At 40.5% G+C, this 15,735-nt stretch overlaps 1 protein-coding gene across 3 annotated transcripts in view; it reads right to left on the bottom strand.

Annotated features, from left to right (window-relative positions):
* The window catches only part of sorcs2 (sortilin-related VPS10 domain containing receptor 2), a 355,461-nt gene that overhangs the window by 258,379 nt on the left and 81,347 nt on the right, over positions 1 to 15,735 (bottom strand). For all 3 annotated transcript variants that reach the window (XM_084924623.1, XM_084924624.1, XM_084924625.1), the window contains exon 2: positions 8,863 to 8,930. In XM_084924623.1, coding sequence (XP_084780749.1) covers positions 8,863 to 8,930 — 68 coding nt within the window. The remainder of the gene's footprint in view (positions 1 to 8,862; positions 8,931 to 15,735) is intronic.

Below are 15,735 nucleotides of genomic sequence, written 5' to 3'. Positions count from 1 at the left end.
AGAAATCCCACGCCTGGACCGTCGTTGACCGCCGCATGATTCTAGCCTGCTTTTTACATCCAACACAAAAACTGCAGTCGTGGTGCTTTCGATTGTACTCAGAACTCGGAAATTCTGCCTTCTGAATAGGAAGATGCAGGTAACACCAGACTGAAGATGAGCTGCTTACAGGGCTGGACTGGGACAAAAAAAAAATCGTCCCGGGGAATCTGACTAGAGACCGGCACACCATTATAGCAAAAATCATAAAGCCTTTGAATGAAAACAAACGCTGTTGTGACAGTGATGTACACTGTTCTGATGGTATATATGCATTAATCTATCAATCGTTTGTTGTAAGACTCAGATAATTATTTTTTTAAAAGCGAGACATTTTAAATGAGAATAAGAAAGAAAAGTATTTCCTTGTGCCCCCCTCTCCCTGTTAATGCCCTACCTGCCCCCTGGCAACACTTTGCTAGACTCGCCCCTGCACAGTTACCAGCTGTCAGCTACGTAAAAAAAGGATCCTGGTGTTATTTGTCTCTCAGAAACAGTTCATAACTTCCCTTCAACTCATTCATGTTAACTAAAAGGTAAACCTGTTTCTCCATCACAGCTCTGATGATTCAGTAAGGACATCTCCTGGTTTCATCTGCATGTTTCCCTCTCACCACATATCCAAACCGATATCATGACCAGCAGGTTTACAGCTGTGGCTCCAGCAAACATCAGCTGATAGTAGAAAGTAATATTAAATAAATTCTAACAACAGCTGATCAAGCTTAAACGTGCTGCTGTTGTTTAGCGCGACATCCGCTGGTTTCCTCTTTCTGGCGCAAAGTGGGCGATAAACAAACAAGAGAGAAAAGCCGATCAGCTGATCATTGATCAGTTTCATGATTGAAGTAGAAACAGGAGAGGGAGGGTGAGAGAATGAGAGAAGAAGAGGCAGCTGTGCAGCGTAAACACAGAATAAATCCAGCTTTGTGTCTTTTTCATTGTAGCTGAAGTCCGGGACAAACTGTTCCTTTTCACCTCAATACGAAACCCGTAATATTTTCTCTGAATACGAGACGATTCTGTTTTTTACGGGACAGTTGGCAACTCTAATAATGAACCATATGAACAAAATAAAGTTCAACATCAGTAACATAGCACCCACCCAGCTGTATAGAAACTCCGTCATGCTAGCTAGCACGCAGTACGAAAAAGTCAGCATAACGAAAATAAACTCCACCTAAACTTGATTTATATGTGACTCAGATACACTACAGGTTATAACTTCTTACCTGAAGTTCAGTTCACCTGATACTCGGACCGGCGGCTGCTTCGGGTCTCTCCTCTTGCCTCCCTTTTCCTTCATCCACCTGCTGGCTTCCACCACTTGCTAATGTTATTGAATCTGTGGAAGCTCCGCGATAGCCACCACACGAAGTAACGAATAACGAGCCTATCTAAATCCCAGTAACGAGTAACGCGTTCCTGGTTTTGGCATAATAACTAGTTACCGTGCTCGTTACCACAATAATAACGTAGTTACTGTAACACGTTACTTAATAACGCGTTAGTCCCAACACTGATTTTCAGAGTATTTCAGTGAGATTCATTTGTAAGTGTTGCACTTGTGAAATGTTGCAGAAATCATTATGTGCTGAGTAAAAACAGAACACAGTGCAATCAGTGCTTACTTTCTCATTGCTTTCCTATCCCACATTGCTAGCTGCTGTCATGAGTGTATTTTGTGTTTGGGTTTCAAAAATCTTCCAAATAATTGCTTTAATCGGTTCAGCCTGTTTCAGTGGTGCAAATTCCAACAGTACAGCAAGAGTCGCATTTAATATTTTTATTAAGACTAGCCCCACCCTATCATGTGATCTACTGAGGTCAAATGACCCAAGAACTGAGTTAAAGCGTCTGGGAAGGGATCTCAAAACTTGATTTTAGATGGCAGACAGTTGGTGTCGTAAGCCACCACTTCTGTTCAAAGATGGTTGTTCACAGTGGACATAGATGCCTTCTTTCACTCCTCTTTCAAACCATCTGTCTTCTCTGTCCAAAATGTGAACATTGGCATCCTCGAAAAAGTGACCTTTGTCCTTTAGATGCAGATGGGAGTCGAGTCTTGTCCTATAGAGATGGCTTTTCTATGTTGTGCCATACCTTCTTTACACTCTTTCATCAAGTAATTTAATCAGAATGTTTCTAAATCTTTAGTATGGTTTAAGATTTCTTTGTTTATCTTAATGTTTCAATAAGTTTTATACAGATCTAGATCCTCTCAGGACATTGGTAAGACCCCAGAGAGCTGTTTTCTGGTCCGAACCACTTGTGTTTAGAGAACAGACTGTCTGCTTACCATCTTAAGTAACCAGCAGACCTCTGTCTTTTTCCTTCTCTCCCTCTCTTTGTCTTTCTCTCCAGGCTGTGAAATATTCATGAAAGAGGGAGGTGATGAGATGGTGGAGGTGAAGTGTGTAGGGATGAAGGGAAGACGATGCTCTAGCCTCGATTAAGTATTTACACCACCCCTGACCATCTGGACGGAGGCAGAAACACAGAGAGAACAAAGAGACAGAAGGGAAAGAAATAAAATGTTCTGAATTAATCTAAAATAAATAAAGTTGAAGTGAGGGGAGGATGAGATGAAGAAGGAAAGAGAAGGACAAGGGAAATGAAACATGCTGTCTTGATTAAGCCCAAAAGCGTGTGTTTCTACTTTGTGGCTCTCTCATGGTTTAGTTTGGGGAAATGTGATCTGGACCCCAGGGAGAGCTAATCATCAACACATTTGTAATGGTGGAATGACTGTGCGCGTGTGTAAGGTTGCACACACACTCCGCTTCTGAAACAAACTGATTAAGGAGGCATCAAAGTGGGAAGTGAGCTAGAGCTGTGATGCTACCCCTGGACTAAAAAAGCCTCAAAGCAACAACTTCAAAACACTGAGTCAAATTAAAACAAAGATACACAATCAGCTGTAGCAGTATGGATTTATCGCTGGTTTCACTGCCTCTGTACTCTCTACTTGCCTCTCTATGTTACTGTTCACTGCTTTGATCAGCCACAACTTTAAAACCACCTGCTTGCATATCCAACAATACGAGCAGATGCTTCAGCACCTGTAGGATTTCCAATTCTTGCAAGACTTTCCCTGCTTATTCCAGGGCATTGACGGAGTGTATAAAAAAGATGGCTTCAGCCCATCTTGACTTTACTGTGAGTCACAAGGTACCTGTTTAAATTCAATAATTTGCTTCACTAACTTTGTCTCTAAACTGGTCACCCTGAGCTGTCCTTCTGATATACTCTTTTATAATCTTCTCCATCATGTTCACTCCTAGTGGAAATCTTAATATCTTCAGCGCTGCCACCTCGCTACAATTTACAATGTCATCTATGAACCTCATAGTCCACAGAGACTTCAGCCTGACCTCATCTGTTTATCTGCCAATCACCACTGCAAGCAGGAAGCGGCTCAGAGGTGTAATCGCACTCCCACCTTGAATCATTGCTACCGCACACCTCAAGACAGTGTTGCTGTCCTCTAGGTGTCTCCATCAACAGCTTAACAACTTAAACCAAAAACATTGCATCTGTATTGTTCTGTAGTGCATGAAGCTATAATGCTGCTCACTGATTGTCACTACTCTTCTTAACCTTGCTTTCTCATAGCTTCATCATATGGCTCATCATTGTTATCCCTCTTTTACTTACAACACCACTGCACATCACTCTTGTTCTTAAGAACTGGCAGCAATACACTTCGTCTGCATTCCTCATGCATTCTTCTACTTCCTTTTCACTCCCCAATATTGTGTTAAAATGTGGTCAAAGAATCCATCGCCCTCTGTCCATGACATCATGAATTTCATTTCAAATAAAATTTGTTAATGTTTTAATCTTATCTTTTATCTTACCTTCATGATGAATCTATCTCCATTATCTATCACAGGCCTTCAAGGTGTCAGTAATTAAACTATTACTTAAAAAGCCATCACTGTAGCTGTGAAGCTAATTATAGGCTAATCTCCATTTGTCTTTTATCTTAAAATTTTTGTAACACTAGCTGTAAAACAGCTAACTGATCATTTGCAAAGGTTAGTAAGGTAGTTTACTATAAGGTTGTTTATTAACTCCTCTTACTTTTCTTTAAAGAGTACTGGAAACCACATACATTATAATGTACTCTTAGAAGTGAAAATGAATAAAAAGAGAAACAAAGAAATCCATACACATATATAATATTACACAAAAAATAATAATATTTTGGCTGAACTGATGTTTTCCATATTTATTTATTTATTAATTTGAAATTGAACATCATCTATTAAAACTGGCTCTGTGGTAATAGTTGATAAGACAGTTGTGCATATCTGACAACTGAGCAGTACATGATGCACATACTGTCAGCAGTTGTGTTTGTGAAACCATGGTGTGCTTGATGTACTGTACATAGAAGTGCCAGGCTGTCAGACGATCTATTCATCCATAATGAAACAGTGAAGCCCCCCAGCACGATGGCTACCAGCCCTCTTCGCCTCTTCAAAAGATGTGTGAAGATGGCATGAATTATAAATACCCCCTCCACTCTAACACCAAAACCGTGTTTATGGGAGTGTGTGATGAGCATAGGAGGACATGGATTACATATTGGTATCCTGGGTTAGATCATTTTAGAGTAATGGATGAGAAAGTGAAAATGTGATCAACATGGGTTTTTAAAGTGCAATTAAATATTTATTTTAGGAAATAAAGTAGTAAAAGTTTAGTTGGGGCTAAATATATTTTAAAGCAAAACTGAGGGTAAAATGCTTGCATTTGACTAGTGTGAGCTGCAGTCCCATAAGCAGTAGCTCTAAGAGGTGAAGCTTTAAACAGCCAGTGTTTGAACCAGTGTGCAACAAGAGCAATTGTAGTATGTATCCTCCTTTTATTTGTTTTTGTATAAACATGAATTCACTCATAATCTGACCAAAATATCACATTGTAACACATACTCGCCACCAGATCACAAACAGAGGACAGACTCTGCCCAACATGTGAAGTTCTACGTATCATCTAAAAATAAGAAACACTTGCATTCAAAGCCAAAAAAGTGAAGTGCACATCTGCTCCTTCAGTGTGAGGATCAAAAAGGTTTACTGAGTATTTCATGGCTCCACTCAGAGCAACACAGAACTAAGATGAGTTCTGTCAGCCTGCAGTCATCACGTTGTTTGGTAATGCACTGGCAAAATCCTCACATCTTTACCTAATCTCCAAGCGCCTTTCTTTCTGTTTGCTCTGAAGCTCTACCTGATGTAATAAATAAATAAATAAATAATACATGGTAGAAGACCTTACATATCCTGTTTTGGTGTCCTTGAGCAAGACTGAGTGGGAATATATCGTGGGTTTATGTATTGCCTTGCATTCTCTCCAGCGTCCGCCATTGTCAAACGCTTTAGAGACCAGGACTGAAAAATATTAAAAGCTGAGTGATGGAGTAGAATTTTTTACATTATATAGGGTCATCGGTGCTTCCAGTAGCTAGCTATTTAATTCATGTTCAGATCTTGAAATTAAAGCACTAAACATTTTGATTTGCGCCTGACTCCATAGTGTTGTGGTTTCCACATTTGCGTTATGAGCAACGATCCAAACACAAATTCTTTTAGGGTTACAACAGGAAGGACATCCAGTGTAAAAGAACCCAAAAAAAACCCCTGCCAAATCAAGCACGCAACACTGTGATGTGCTGTGGCAAGACTTTGTCAAATTAAGCAGCAGCCAAAAGTAGCTTTAAAGGTAATGGAATCTAATAATAATACATATTTTCGTTTAACTGGCTACTTTAAGTATTTTAAAAGAGCCAGAATGAGCAGGATTTAGATATTATGTTACCCTTTCAGCAATGTTTCAGCTAGTTTTTGTATGTAACACCAAGCATGTTTTCAAAAAGTCAAAGTGTGTCAAGACTACAAAGACAAACAAAGCTTCAGAGTTCTTGGAGGGAGATTAGAGCAGCGAGCAGGAGACAAAGAAAACTGGTTTTATCTACAGGCTTGAAGGTGGACATTCAAAACACATGTTCAGACATCACATTTAGACCTTAGTTGCTTAGAGCTAAAACACCTAACCCACAGTAGTACAAAACTCTGACTGCAACTCTGGAGAATGGAAAAATATTATGACATTACTGCTGATACATAAGCAATTATTGGCCGAGGCCTAAACAAAATGAAAAGACAGTGAATCAGGGAAAGACAACCTGTTGCCAAGAGGTATTCGCGTTGCCTTACACGGATGAATCTGAGCAATCTTTGTACAAGTAAATATTCTATTTTAACACGTGGACTTGTGGAAACACAAGTAAAAGATTCAGGTCTGTTGCCACTTTTCCCTTCTCCCTTCACAAAGAGCCATTCTCATGAGTCAAGATGTTTGGAGCTGTTTTATCAGCCATGTTATAGCATGGGTCCTTGAGCCAGTCATACCAAAATGAAAGACAGACATGTAGAAATCCTCCAGTGTCTTCCAGAATAAATATAAAGATAAATATAAAGAATAAGACAAAGAAAAATAAGGATTTTGTTAAACTACAAGATTACCACTTATTTATCTGTTTGATTAAAAGAAAACAGTCTTGACTGTTAGAGAAAAACTGCAAGGCAGCTCAATGTGTACAGTTAGCCAATGGCTTAGAGGTCTTTCCCATGTTTTCTCCAAGGTAACCACATCACGACATGTTTATGCCTTTGTTTTGGTAAGTCACGGTTACTCACGGATTCATTTAGCATTCAGTGTACCAGTCTAGTCTCACAGAAACATTTGAACATATGTTTTCAATTCAAGATTCAAGGGGCTTTATTGTCATTATGCAAGCACATATTAAGGCAATATAGTAATTCGGGCATCTTATACACCACTTTGTTTACCTGGAGAACAAGTCCCAGGTCTGTCACACAATGCCTTGTCACTCTGATATACACCTAACCAAGTAGTTTTGGTGACTAAAATTAACCGATCAGTAACAAAAACAGTAGCAAGTTGAATACAATGGGCACAAATCTAGCTTTGTGTCCACTGTCAAACCACTTTCGTGGATCAAAGACTTGACTTCAAGTTCCATCACACCAGACATCTCCATAATTAAAATGTCTGCCTTTCTGTGCAACAGGATTGAATGTGGATGTCATTCTTGATTTTTGTCAGCTGCCCCCCAAATCCAATTAAAAGCATCTCAAAAAGTCAGTAAGCAGCGCTTGAGTTTAGGTCATTTTGTTAAACTGCTTTTTCTGACAGTCAAACAGTTATTCCTAAATGAAAATGGTTAGTGTGTGAAGTGTCGGGGTCAAGCATTCAAGGCCATCATAGGATAATTAATCACTGTTACTAGTAAATACAGCAGAATCTTAATGCTAACTTTGGTCCTTTTTTTAAGAGTACACATGAATCATACTGACTAATTTATATCCAAGATTGTTGGGTCAGTCATAAATATTAAGTGAAAGTGTTCCACTAGGTACCAGTATATTTTCCTTATAGTCACAAGAAAAGCCTACTCAGGCGATAATACGACCTCAGTTCATTAACTCATCTGTCCTGGAAATTCTTTTCTCCTCTCACTGTTGTTAACTTTACCCCCGTGTGAAACCTGGCTTCTAGATGAACACCACCTGACAGGGTAAGACGGCAAACCCATTCATCCTCCCCCATCTTTCTCATTTGATCCTACAGCCTTGGGACTTCAAAGCCTATAGGCCGTAGAAATGTGGTTGTCTATGCACCATCCCAAACTAACAGCTACAAAGGATTTGAGTTACACCCCACAGATAATGCCTAACAAGACACGGTCAGATAGCTGTATGGATCCTGCTAACTTCATGGAAATTCCTGTTTTTGGACAGTGATGGCAGCAGGCAGGAGGCCAGCTTCTCCTCTCTCTAAATTCAGTGTGAACTGGATCTAAACTGGCAGTGATTTGGAGGATTTTTTCTTTCTTGAATGAGCTGTCCAGTAGAGAGTCCCCAGCATTATTCATACAGTGCAACAATTAAATCATCAACAGGGGAAGGGGAAAAATATGTACATTATTCATATCAGTCCTCCAGGGGGACAAACAGTCAGAGCTAATGAGAGGCTGAAGCTTTGAAGTCATGGAGTCCTCGGTGAGGTGAATGGCATGAATTAAGTACAATCATCAGACACATTTTGCTCTATATGAATATCTTCTAGATGTCTAATTTTAGCTAATATTTTGTCTGTGTTCTAAGTTTTTATTAGGAAATTTGAATATAATTAAGTCCCTCTACCCCATTATCTACAAGGTCAGGCTCAGTTCCATTTCAGCACTCAGAAAGCTGTGGGAGAGGAAGTAAATTTAGTTGAAGGTTAATATTCTATGGGAATTTATGTCTGCAAACAAGATGTACTTGTTGTCAAGTGGTGTGGAATGGATACATTTTATTTTCCACTGTTCAAATGTGAGAGAAGTGAGAAGGGTTTTTGGTGAGCAAGTGCTTTGCTAAATAGAGGAAGCAGTGCCAGCCAGACTTGACCCCTTTCCCTGGCACTGCTGTTGCCAGCCATCCTGCCCTGTGCCATGCTGATATGCTATCTGCCCAAACAGATGCCCGCTCTGGCCTCACAGCGCCACTCTCCGGTCCACCACTTTAGTTGTAGCTGCCTGCTGATGTTTTGTCCGCCCTAGCGCTCTGTTTCACCCTTGTCTCACCCTTGTCTCCTTGAAGAGGCACAGCGGAGAGATAACTAGACCAGTGCTGACCTTCCTGTTCAAGGGAAGCGATTTGGTGATGAAAGGTCTGCACGACAGTGGGGCCAGACATGACATAAAGACATCCAGCAAGAGCACACATGGTGTCTAAACGATCAGCTTACCGCCACAGTGAGCTTTCCAGGACCTTGGTGGAGTCAGCGTGGTAGTACTTGGTTAGGATAAGGATGACCTGCAAAAAGACATGGTGGAGAGAGAGACATTTAGACAGTTATTTAGAGAACTTTTTAGTTAGTGAAATTAGAGCTAAGTTTTAGGTAGCTGAGATTAGATTTACAAGCAGCTGCCTAAAACCTCAACATGATGACAAGGCGAGGCTTTATCTGCACTACTTCAAGTCACTAAGGTGGACTTTTGGTGGAAATTCTAGTTTGTTTTGTACTAATAATGTTTGTTGTGACTAATAAACTAGCTGTTTAAACGGGAAAAAATCTGATCTGAGCATAATCAAACAGATTAGGTTAAAGCTATTTGAAACTATTAATTACACTCATCTATAATCAATATAGATCACTTTCCACAAGCTATAACACTGCAAACAGCAACCACACCCCGTATCACATTAGTTAGCATTAACTAGCAGTGTGGCCGACCTTAGCAGTGCTTTCACCTGCAGTCTTTGTTTCCTGAATGCTTATGTCCATACCTTCATGCAGACTGTGGTTACACATGGTTTTGATTGCATGGTTATACGTGGGATTATTCTGACACCAGTGACATACATCATTTTTTTTTACATCAAAGCAATGCAGAACCAGGCCTCTAATCGCATCAGTTTACTTTTCCTCACACTCATTTATAACTTGTCAGAGAGAGAGGGAGAGAGAGAGAGAGGCACAGTTGTATTTCAGGCTGCAGGTGGCAGGTTTGTGGCAAGTGGCATCATAATATCTTTGACCCAACGGGTAACTTCTACATGAACAAAATAAGAATAAAGCATTTAATACACTAGCAGGGTAACTAGGAATTTTAGCCTTTAGGTTTGTGGTGTTAAATGGTAATTATGAGACAATGATCATGTTATGGAGAAACGCAAAAGTAAAGCAATGAGTAAAGTGTAAAACAAATTACTTTCTCCTGAGAGTAATTGAGTAATGTATTGCATTATTATTAAGAAACGTTTTCTGTGTAATTTGTGCAATACATTACTTACATTTTGAGTAATGATCCCAACACTGACCACAGCAAAGAGCTGAAATAATAGTAATGGATTGCATTTATATAGCACTTTTCGAGACCCTCAAAGTGCTTTACAATTCCACTATTCATTCACTCTCACATTCACACACTGGTGGAGGCAAGCTGCAGTTGCAGCCACAGCTGCCCTGGGGCAGACTGACAGAAGCGAGGCTGCCATATCGCGCCATCGGCCCCTCTGGCCATCTCCAGTAGGTGGTAGGTGAAGTGTCTTGCCCAAGGACACGATGACCAAGAGAGACAGAGCCGGGGATTGAACCGGCAAGCTTCCGGTTAATTCAATTCAATTCAATTCAATTCAATTTTATTTATATAGCGCCAAATCACAACAAAAGTCGCCTCAAGGCGCTTCATAATACAAGATGAACTAACCAACCCTCTGAACCACCCTCGCTCCGACCTTCAACATACAAATATTTAACCACACAGCATGCAATTCATTTGCATAAATGTAAATCAATTCTATTCTATTTATACAGCATCAAACCACAACAACAGTCACCTCAAGGCGACCTCACAATAATACATAGAAAAACCCCCCCAACAATCACATTACTCCATATGAGCAAGCACTTTGGCGACAGTGGGAAGGAAAAACTTCCTTTTAACAGGAAGAAGCTTTTAGCAGAACCAGGCTCATGGAGGGGCAGCCATCTGCTGCGACTGGTTGGGGTGAGAGAAGGAAGACGGGACAAAAGACATGCTGTGGAAGAGAGCGAGAGATTAATAACAAGTGTGATTCAATGCAGAGAGGTCTATTAACACAGAGTGAGTGAGAAAGGTAACTGAAAAAATACTCAGTGCATCATGGGAATGCTCCAGCAGCCTACACCTATTGCAGCATAACTAAGGGAGGATTCAGGGTCACCTGAATCTAATGCCTTTGATATGCTGCTTAGTGGAATCAAATCCATAAATGACATCAATATTGGAACTGCTAAATTCGTAATAATTCCCATCCCAAATTATATCGTGTGTAATTTTCTCCCTTGTTTTTTGTCACTTTTGTATTGAGGCTCAAACACTCTTTGAGGGAATGTTTTTAATCCATACTTATATTTGAAAGCACCGCTGGTCAGTCAATACAACTGCATAAATGTGACAAATGAGTGGCCACTATTGAAACTAATCTCTCATATTCCTTATTTCAAGCATATGCAACCGCAGAGGAACTCCATCTGCACTGCTGCTGATTTTTATGCTGAGTTCTGCTTGAAGCTGCTTGGAGAAACTATTACCCTGAACAAATAATAGCATTGCTTGCCACTTTGCTTCCAAAGAGAGCAAATACAAAGCTTTTCTCCTCCCCTCCTTCGTGCACGTATGAATTAGCTTAAGCAGATTTTTGGGAGGGATGATTTGAAGATGAAATGTTTATTTTAAGTTGAATATAGATTTATTTTGGGCTTAGGGGACAGTTATACTATGGTTCTGATATTTCTCATAAAATAAAAAAAAGATTAATATATATATATATATATAATATATATATAATATAAATTAATATATTACTCATATGACCAAGACATTTTGATCCAGGGCATAATCCGTGTGTGTCTGCACTGGATCAGAGATGCTTGTCTTTCATATTTTTGAGAACTCCTGTTCTTGACATCAAAGTCTACTGGGATTTGTGTTGCCATGGCAAGAGTACCAGTGGGTCAGGGATCACAGGAGGGCCTGGAGTTGTGATTGACAGGCTGGCTTACATTTCGAGGAGCAAGTGAAAATCCCAAGCGTGTCCTTAGGCAGAGGGGACTTGATTGGCCAAGGGGTCCAACCCACAGTCAGCTGCCAACAGCAATTCGTGAATGTGGCTGCTCTCAGAGAATCAAGCTGCAAACTGTACGACACAGACTTTCCTGATACATCTTAATGTAGAAAGAAAGCAGTCTGTATCACCATATTTTCTGTGGTGACCGTACATAATTTTGGGTTTTATTTTCAGGTTGCATGTCCTTGAATTTTTAAAAAACAATGACTGAAAAGACTGGGTGGCCTCTAAAAAATGAAGCAAGTACAGGAGGCAAGCGTCTGGTTGATTTCTTAGTCAGATAGGATGAAAGCAGTACTGTCTTGCTTGGCTGACTTAATAAGATGCCTGGCTGCAGGCCAACCATTTTATCAAATATATTTTCATCCCTGTCAGAACATTTAGCCTCATAAAATACCCTCTAGCATAAAGTAATGCCCAGAGCTTTCATAATGCCCTCTTGTGTCAGGAACCTCTAGCATTTAGGCTATGGTTAATAAAAAAGAAACACTCTGAAATTTTTAAAAGTCCTTCCTCTGAGGCATGGCAGGTGTTTAACTGTGTCTTGAAAGAATTTTTGTTGGTTGGTTTAGCTGTGGAGCTCCACAGCTGGGGAGAAACAGAAGCTTTGACTGTTCTATACCAATTTCCACAATGCAGACTGCCATCAAAGCCTCTCAGTGGAATCTTGAGGTGCTTGGCTCAAAGCAACCCAAACTCAGGAGTCTCAACCCCAGTGGGGCTTGGCTTCCAACGATGTTGATGGATTCCAGAAAACTGGAACAGAGGACATCTCCTTGAGCTGCAGGCTGCTTCCTGGGACTGATAACAACCCTGGTAGCAGCTTCGGTGTCAACGCCCAAGCTGCTTTCTGACTTTCACAAAAACTTTCTTTCCTGATGAGGGATCAGCATCCATATCTGACTGAGCATTCGTGTGGCCCTCTGAGTCACACAGCATGTAGCAAGTGTTCTCCAATTGCTCGTTGGCCTACTGTGACTCAAGCGGTGTCTCTGGAAACAGGCTGTCCGCCTCTGCACAGCTGTCCTTGTCCTAATGAGACACTAGTGCAAAGCTTCACACTCTTACTATGCAGGCAGACAGTCCCTTGACACAAGGATTAGATCTATCGTGCAGTACACTTAGTACTTTTGCTCCCCAAGCCATTCTTGCTTTTTTTTTAATCATTCACATTCAAGCCTCCGGCTCAAGCCTTTGTTTTTATTGTAATATTGATTAACTTTTTTATGTTGTTCATTAGATTGCTGAGAATCAAGCTGAAAGCTCGGCCCAGAATCTAAGTTGTCATGGATACACATCCTAAGAGGCAGCAGTCACGTTTGTGGGCACCATACAAAAAGGTACTTTTACCTCTGCTTTATTTTATATCGTCTCTTATCATGTCACTATCACTATATTGATTTGAAATACTGGAGAAGCAGAACAGCTTAACAATACATAAAAGCACACGAATTGGTTTCGTGGTTCAGCCAAGTGTTGCAGCGTATTCTGTCAATACATGCAGAACAGACATCATCTCCCAGAGCTAAGTTGGGAAAGCAGATCCTCATGAAAATGCATACCTCTACAGCCTCTTGGATCCTTGCTCACACACAAAATACATTTTGCCTGCGGCTTCTGAGTAAGCCCTGTCTACATTATACATCTATAATTATAGCTTTCTAAGTGTGGCACACATCAATTCCATCCACTGTCATGTGCATGAAAAGGAGAAGTGAAAAGAAAAACATCTTAACATCAGACCTGTTAGTCTTAGGTTTTCATCATTCATCCACATGGCCGTGCCAACAAAATATTCAGTTTCTTGATCCCCATGTATTGTCCCCAGTCCTCAAGGCCCACATTCTGTTCAATTGGAAAAAGATTTTTCTTTGGGGATGAAGTGGACAGGGCAAGGATGTATTTGGCTATAAATCACTACTGGCAGGAGGCAGGGAGAGCGTTTATTTGGCAGTAGTGTAGCTAGCCACATTGACAAAACTGCAGAACAACACAGGAGCCAGATGCTTGTATTGCCTCTAGTGTATGGAGCAGTATGTTGACTATGACTACACTTGGCAGATACAGCGCATTGGACTAAAGGGCAAAATTGGGCTAAGAATCCAACCAGAGCAGTATGAAAAAAAAATCCTCGTCTTTTTAGAAAATACAGCACAATGCCTGCCAGTTGTAATTCTATTCAAATAAATCACAGAATCATTGTAAGAATCAACAAGTACTATAAAACATGTCAAGCTAAAATGAGCTGGGAGCCTATTTTCTTCATGAATAATGACAGAAACGTGCCTCTGCATCCTCGACTTAATTCCCTAATTAATTCCAAGGAAGTTTGGGATGACCTCTGCAACCTACTGAAAGAAGCATTCCACTCTTGTAACCATTTTGTAATACCAGAACTACAGTCATCCACTACAGACAGTTTGTGTGGTTTTTTTGTTTGTAAGCTAGCAGACAATGAGATAATAGCCTTTATTGGGAAAAAGTCAACAGGGTGGTCAAGACCCCGGGATGACTCCATGCAAAACAAGAGCTACAAGCGCCCCCATTGAGAGTCAAGCTCATAGCCGAGCTGACCGTGAACTCCAGCTTGACAGCTGCTGTTTGTCCATGCGACATTCCCATCACTATGTGACAGTAGAGTGTTATCAATCAGCTATTGAGGACAAAGTGGGAGAAAATGTTTAAGGCAAAAAAGGACTGAAGGGAAATAAAGAAAGACAGACTCTGGAGCTCAGGAAAAAGAATGCACTCATACAAGTGCTCCCTCTAAGTGTGCGACACCCCCCTCCCCACCTCATCCCTTCGGGGCGCTTCACATTTTCCAGAAACGGACCACACGCATTAGCAATTCATCACAGTCTGGAATAAAAGGGAGGAACTCATATTTTAAACCCCCCCCCCCCCCCCCCCCCACACACACACACACACACACACACATACACAGATGCATAATATGTTAACTTCACTTAAATTTCATTCAGGTTATTAGTAAAGTGGAGAATCAAACAGAGACAGAGTTACAGGGATGCAGTTGAGTCTGAAGCAGGAAATTATAGTTGAACACTTTACATTTTCCAAATTCTTGGATCATTCTGAATAACATTCAAGGCGAATGTTAGAGAGATGAAATGATTCCCCACTATTCTAGAAAAAAAAGTCTTCCAAAGCATCTGGACCCAATGCACACAGGTCAATCAGGACTGGACTTGCTCATTATAATACCCTGTCAAAGAAAACCCTAATCTTAGCCCAAATCCTAATCCTTAATTTATCCAATACAGGACATATGCCAGCTAGACTGTGACCTAATAAGCTTAGACTTGTATATTAACAAGAGATTAATTCTACTGTGGCAGTTGACACATAACATTGCTGTTCTGTGCTTCATCAGCACTAGCAAATAACATTGTAGCTTAACAACAATATCCTGGCATTTCCCAAAGAAATTTGGGAAATAAATTCACAGACTCAGGCCTTTGTAGTAGACTGTCATCTAGCTAATCACTCAGATGTTCTGAGATGCACTTCTATATACTGGCAAAGTGTTGCCAGCCTCTCTGCCATAATAACAGAGACAAAGAATGCAAGTGTCCTTATAACTCTGGATAGTTCTATTATTCTGTTGGTAATTTCGGGGAAAATACCCTATAAGTGAAAGTCAGTTTGACAACCTACTTTTACACTCGGGTCAAAATTTAAGTAGGACATTTCATTGGCTTTACCATATCCTCTCCAACATGCTCTTCTATAGGATAAAGTGCTTCATTCATCCAAATACTTGCCCATTAGCCCCTTCCTTGATATTCAGCAGAACTAATAGGAGTGAGTGGGTACATCAGGCAGAAACTGTTTTTGACTTAGACCTTAGACACTTTTTATCTGAGGCCAGCCAGTGCCCCCCTCACTCGTTACCATTTTAAAAGTAGTCTGAGATTGCCTCCATTCATTAATCGGCTCAGGTGGAGGAGAAGAGGGGAGGGCAATTACATGGACCTTTGCTTCTGCT

Source organism: Perissodus microlepis, chromosome 3 (assembly GCF_051167445.1).
Source record: "Perissodus microlepis isolate ML-2025 ecotype Zambia chromosome 3, ASM5116744v1, whole genome shotgun sequence".
Classification (NCBI taxonomy): Eukaryota; Metazoa; Chordata; class Actinopteri; order Cichliformes; family Cichlidae; genus Perissodus; species Perissodus microlepis.
The sequence above is the reverse complement of the archived record's forward strand: the minus strand, read 5'-3'. Positions and strand labels throughout refer to the sequence as shown.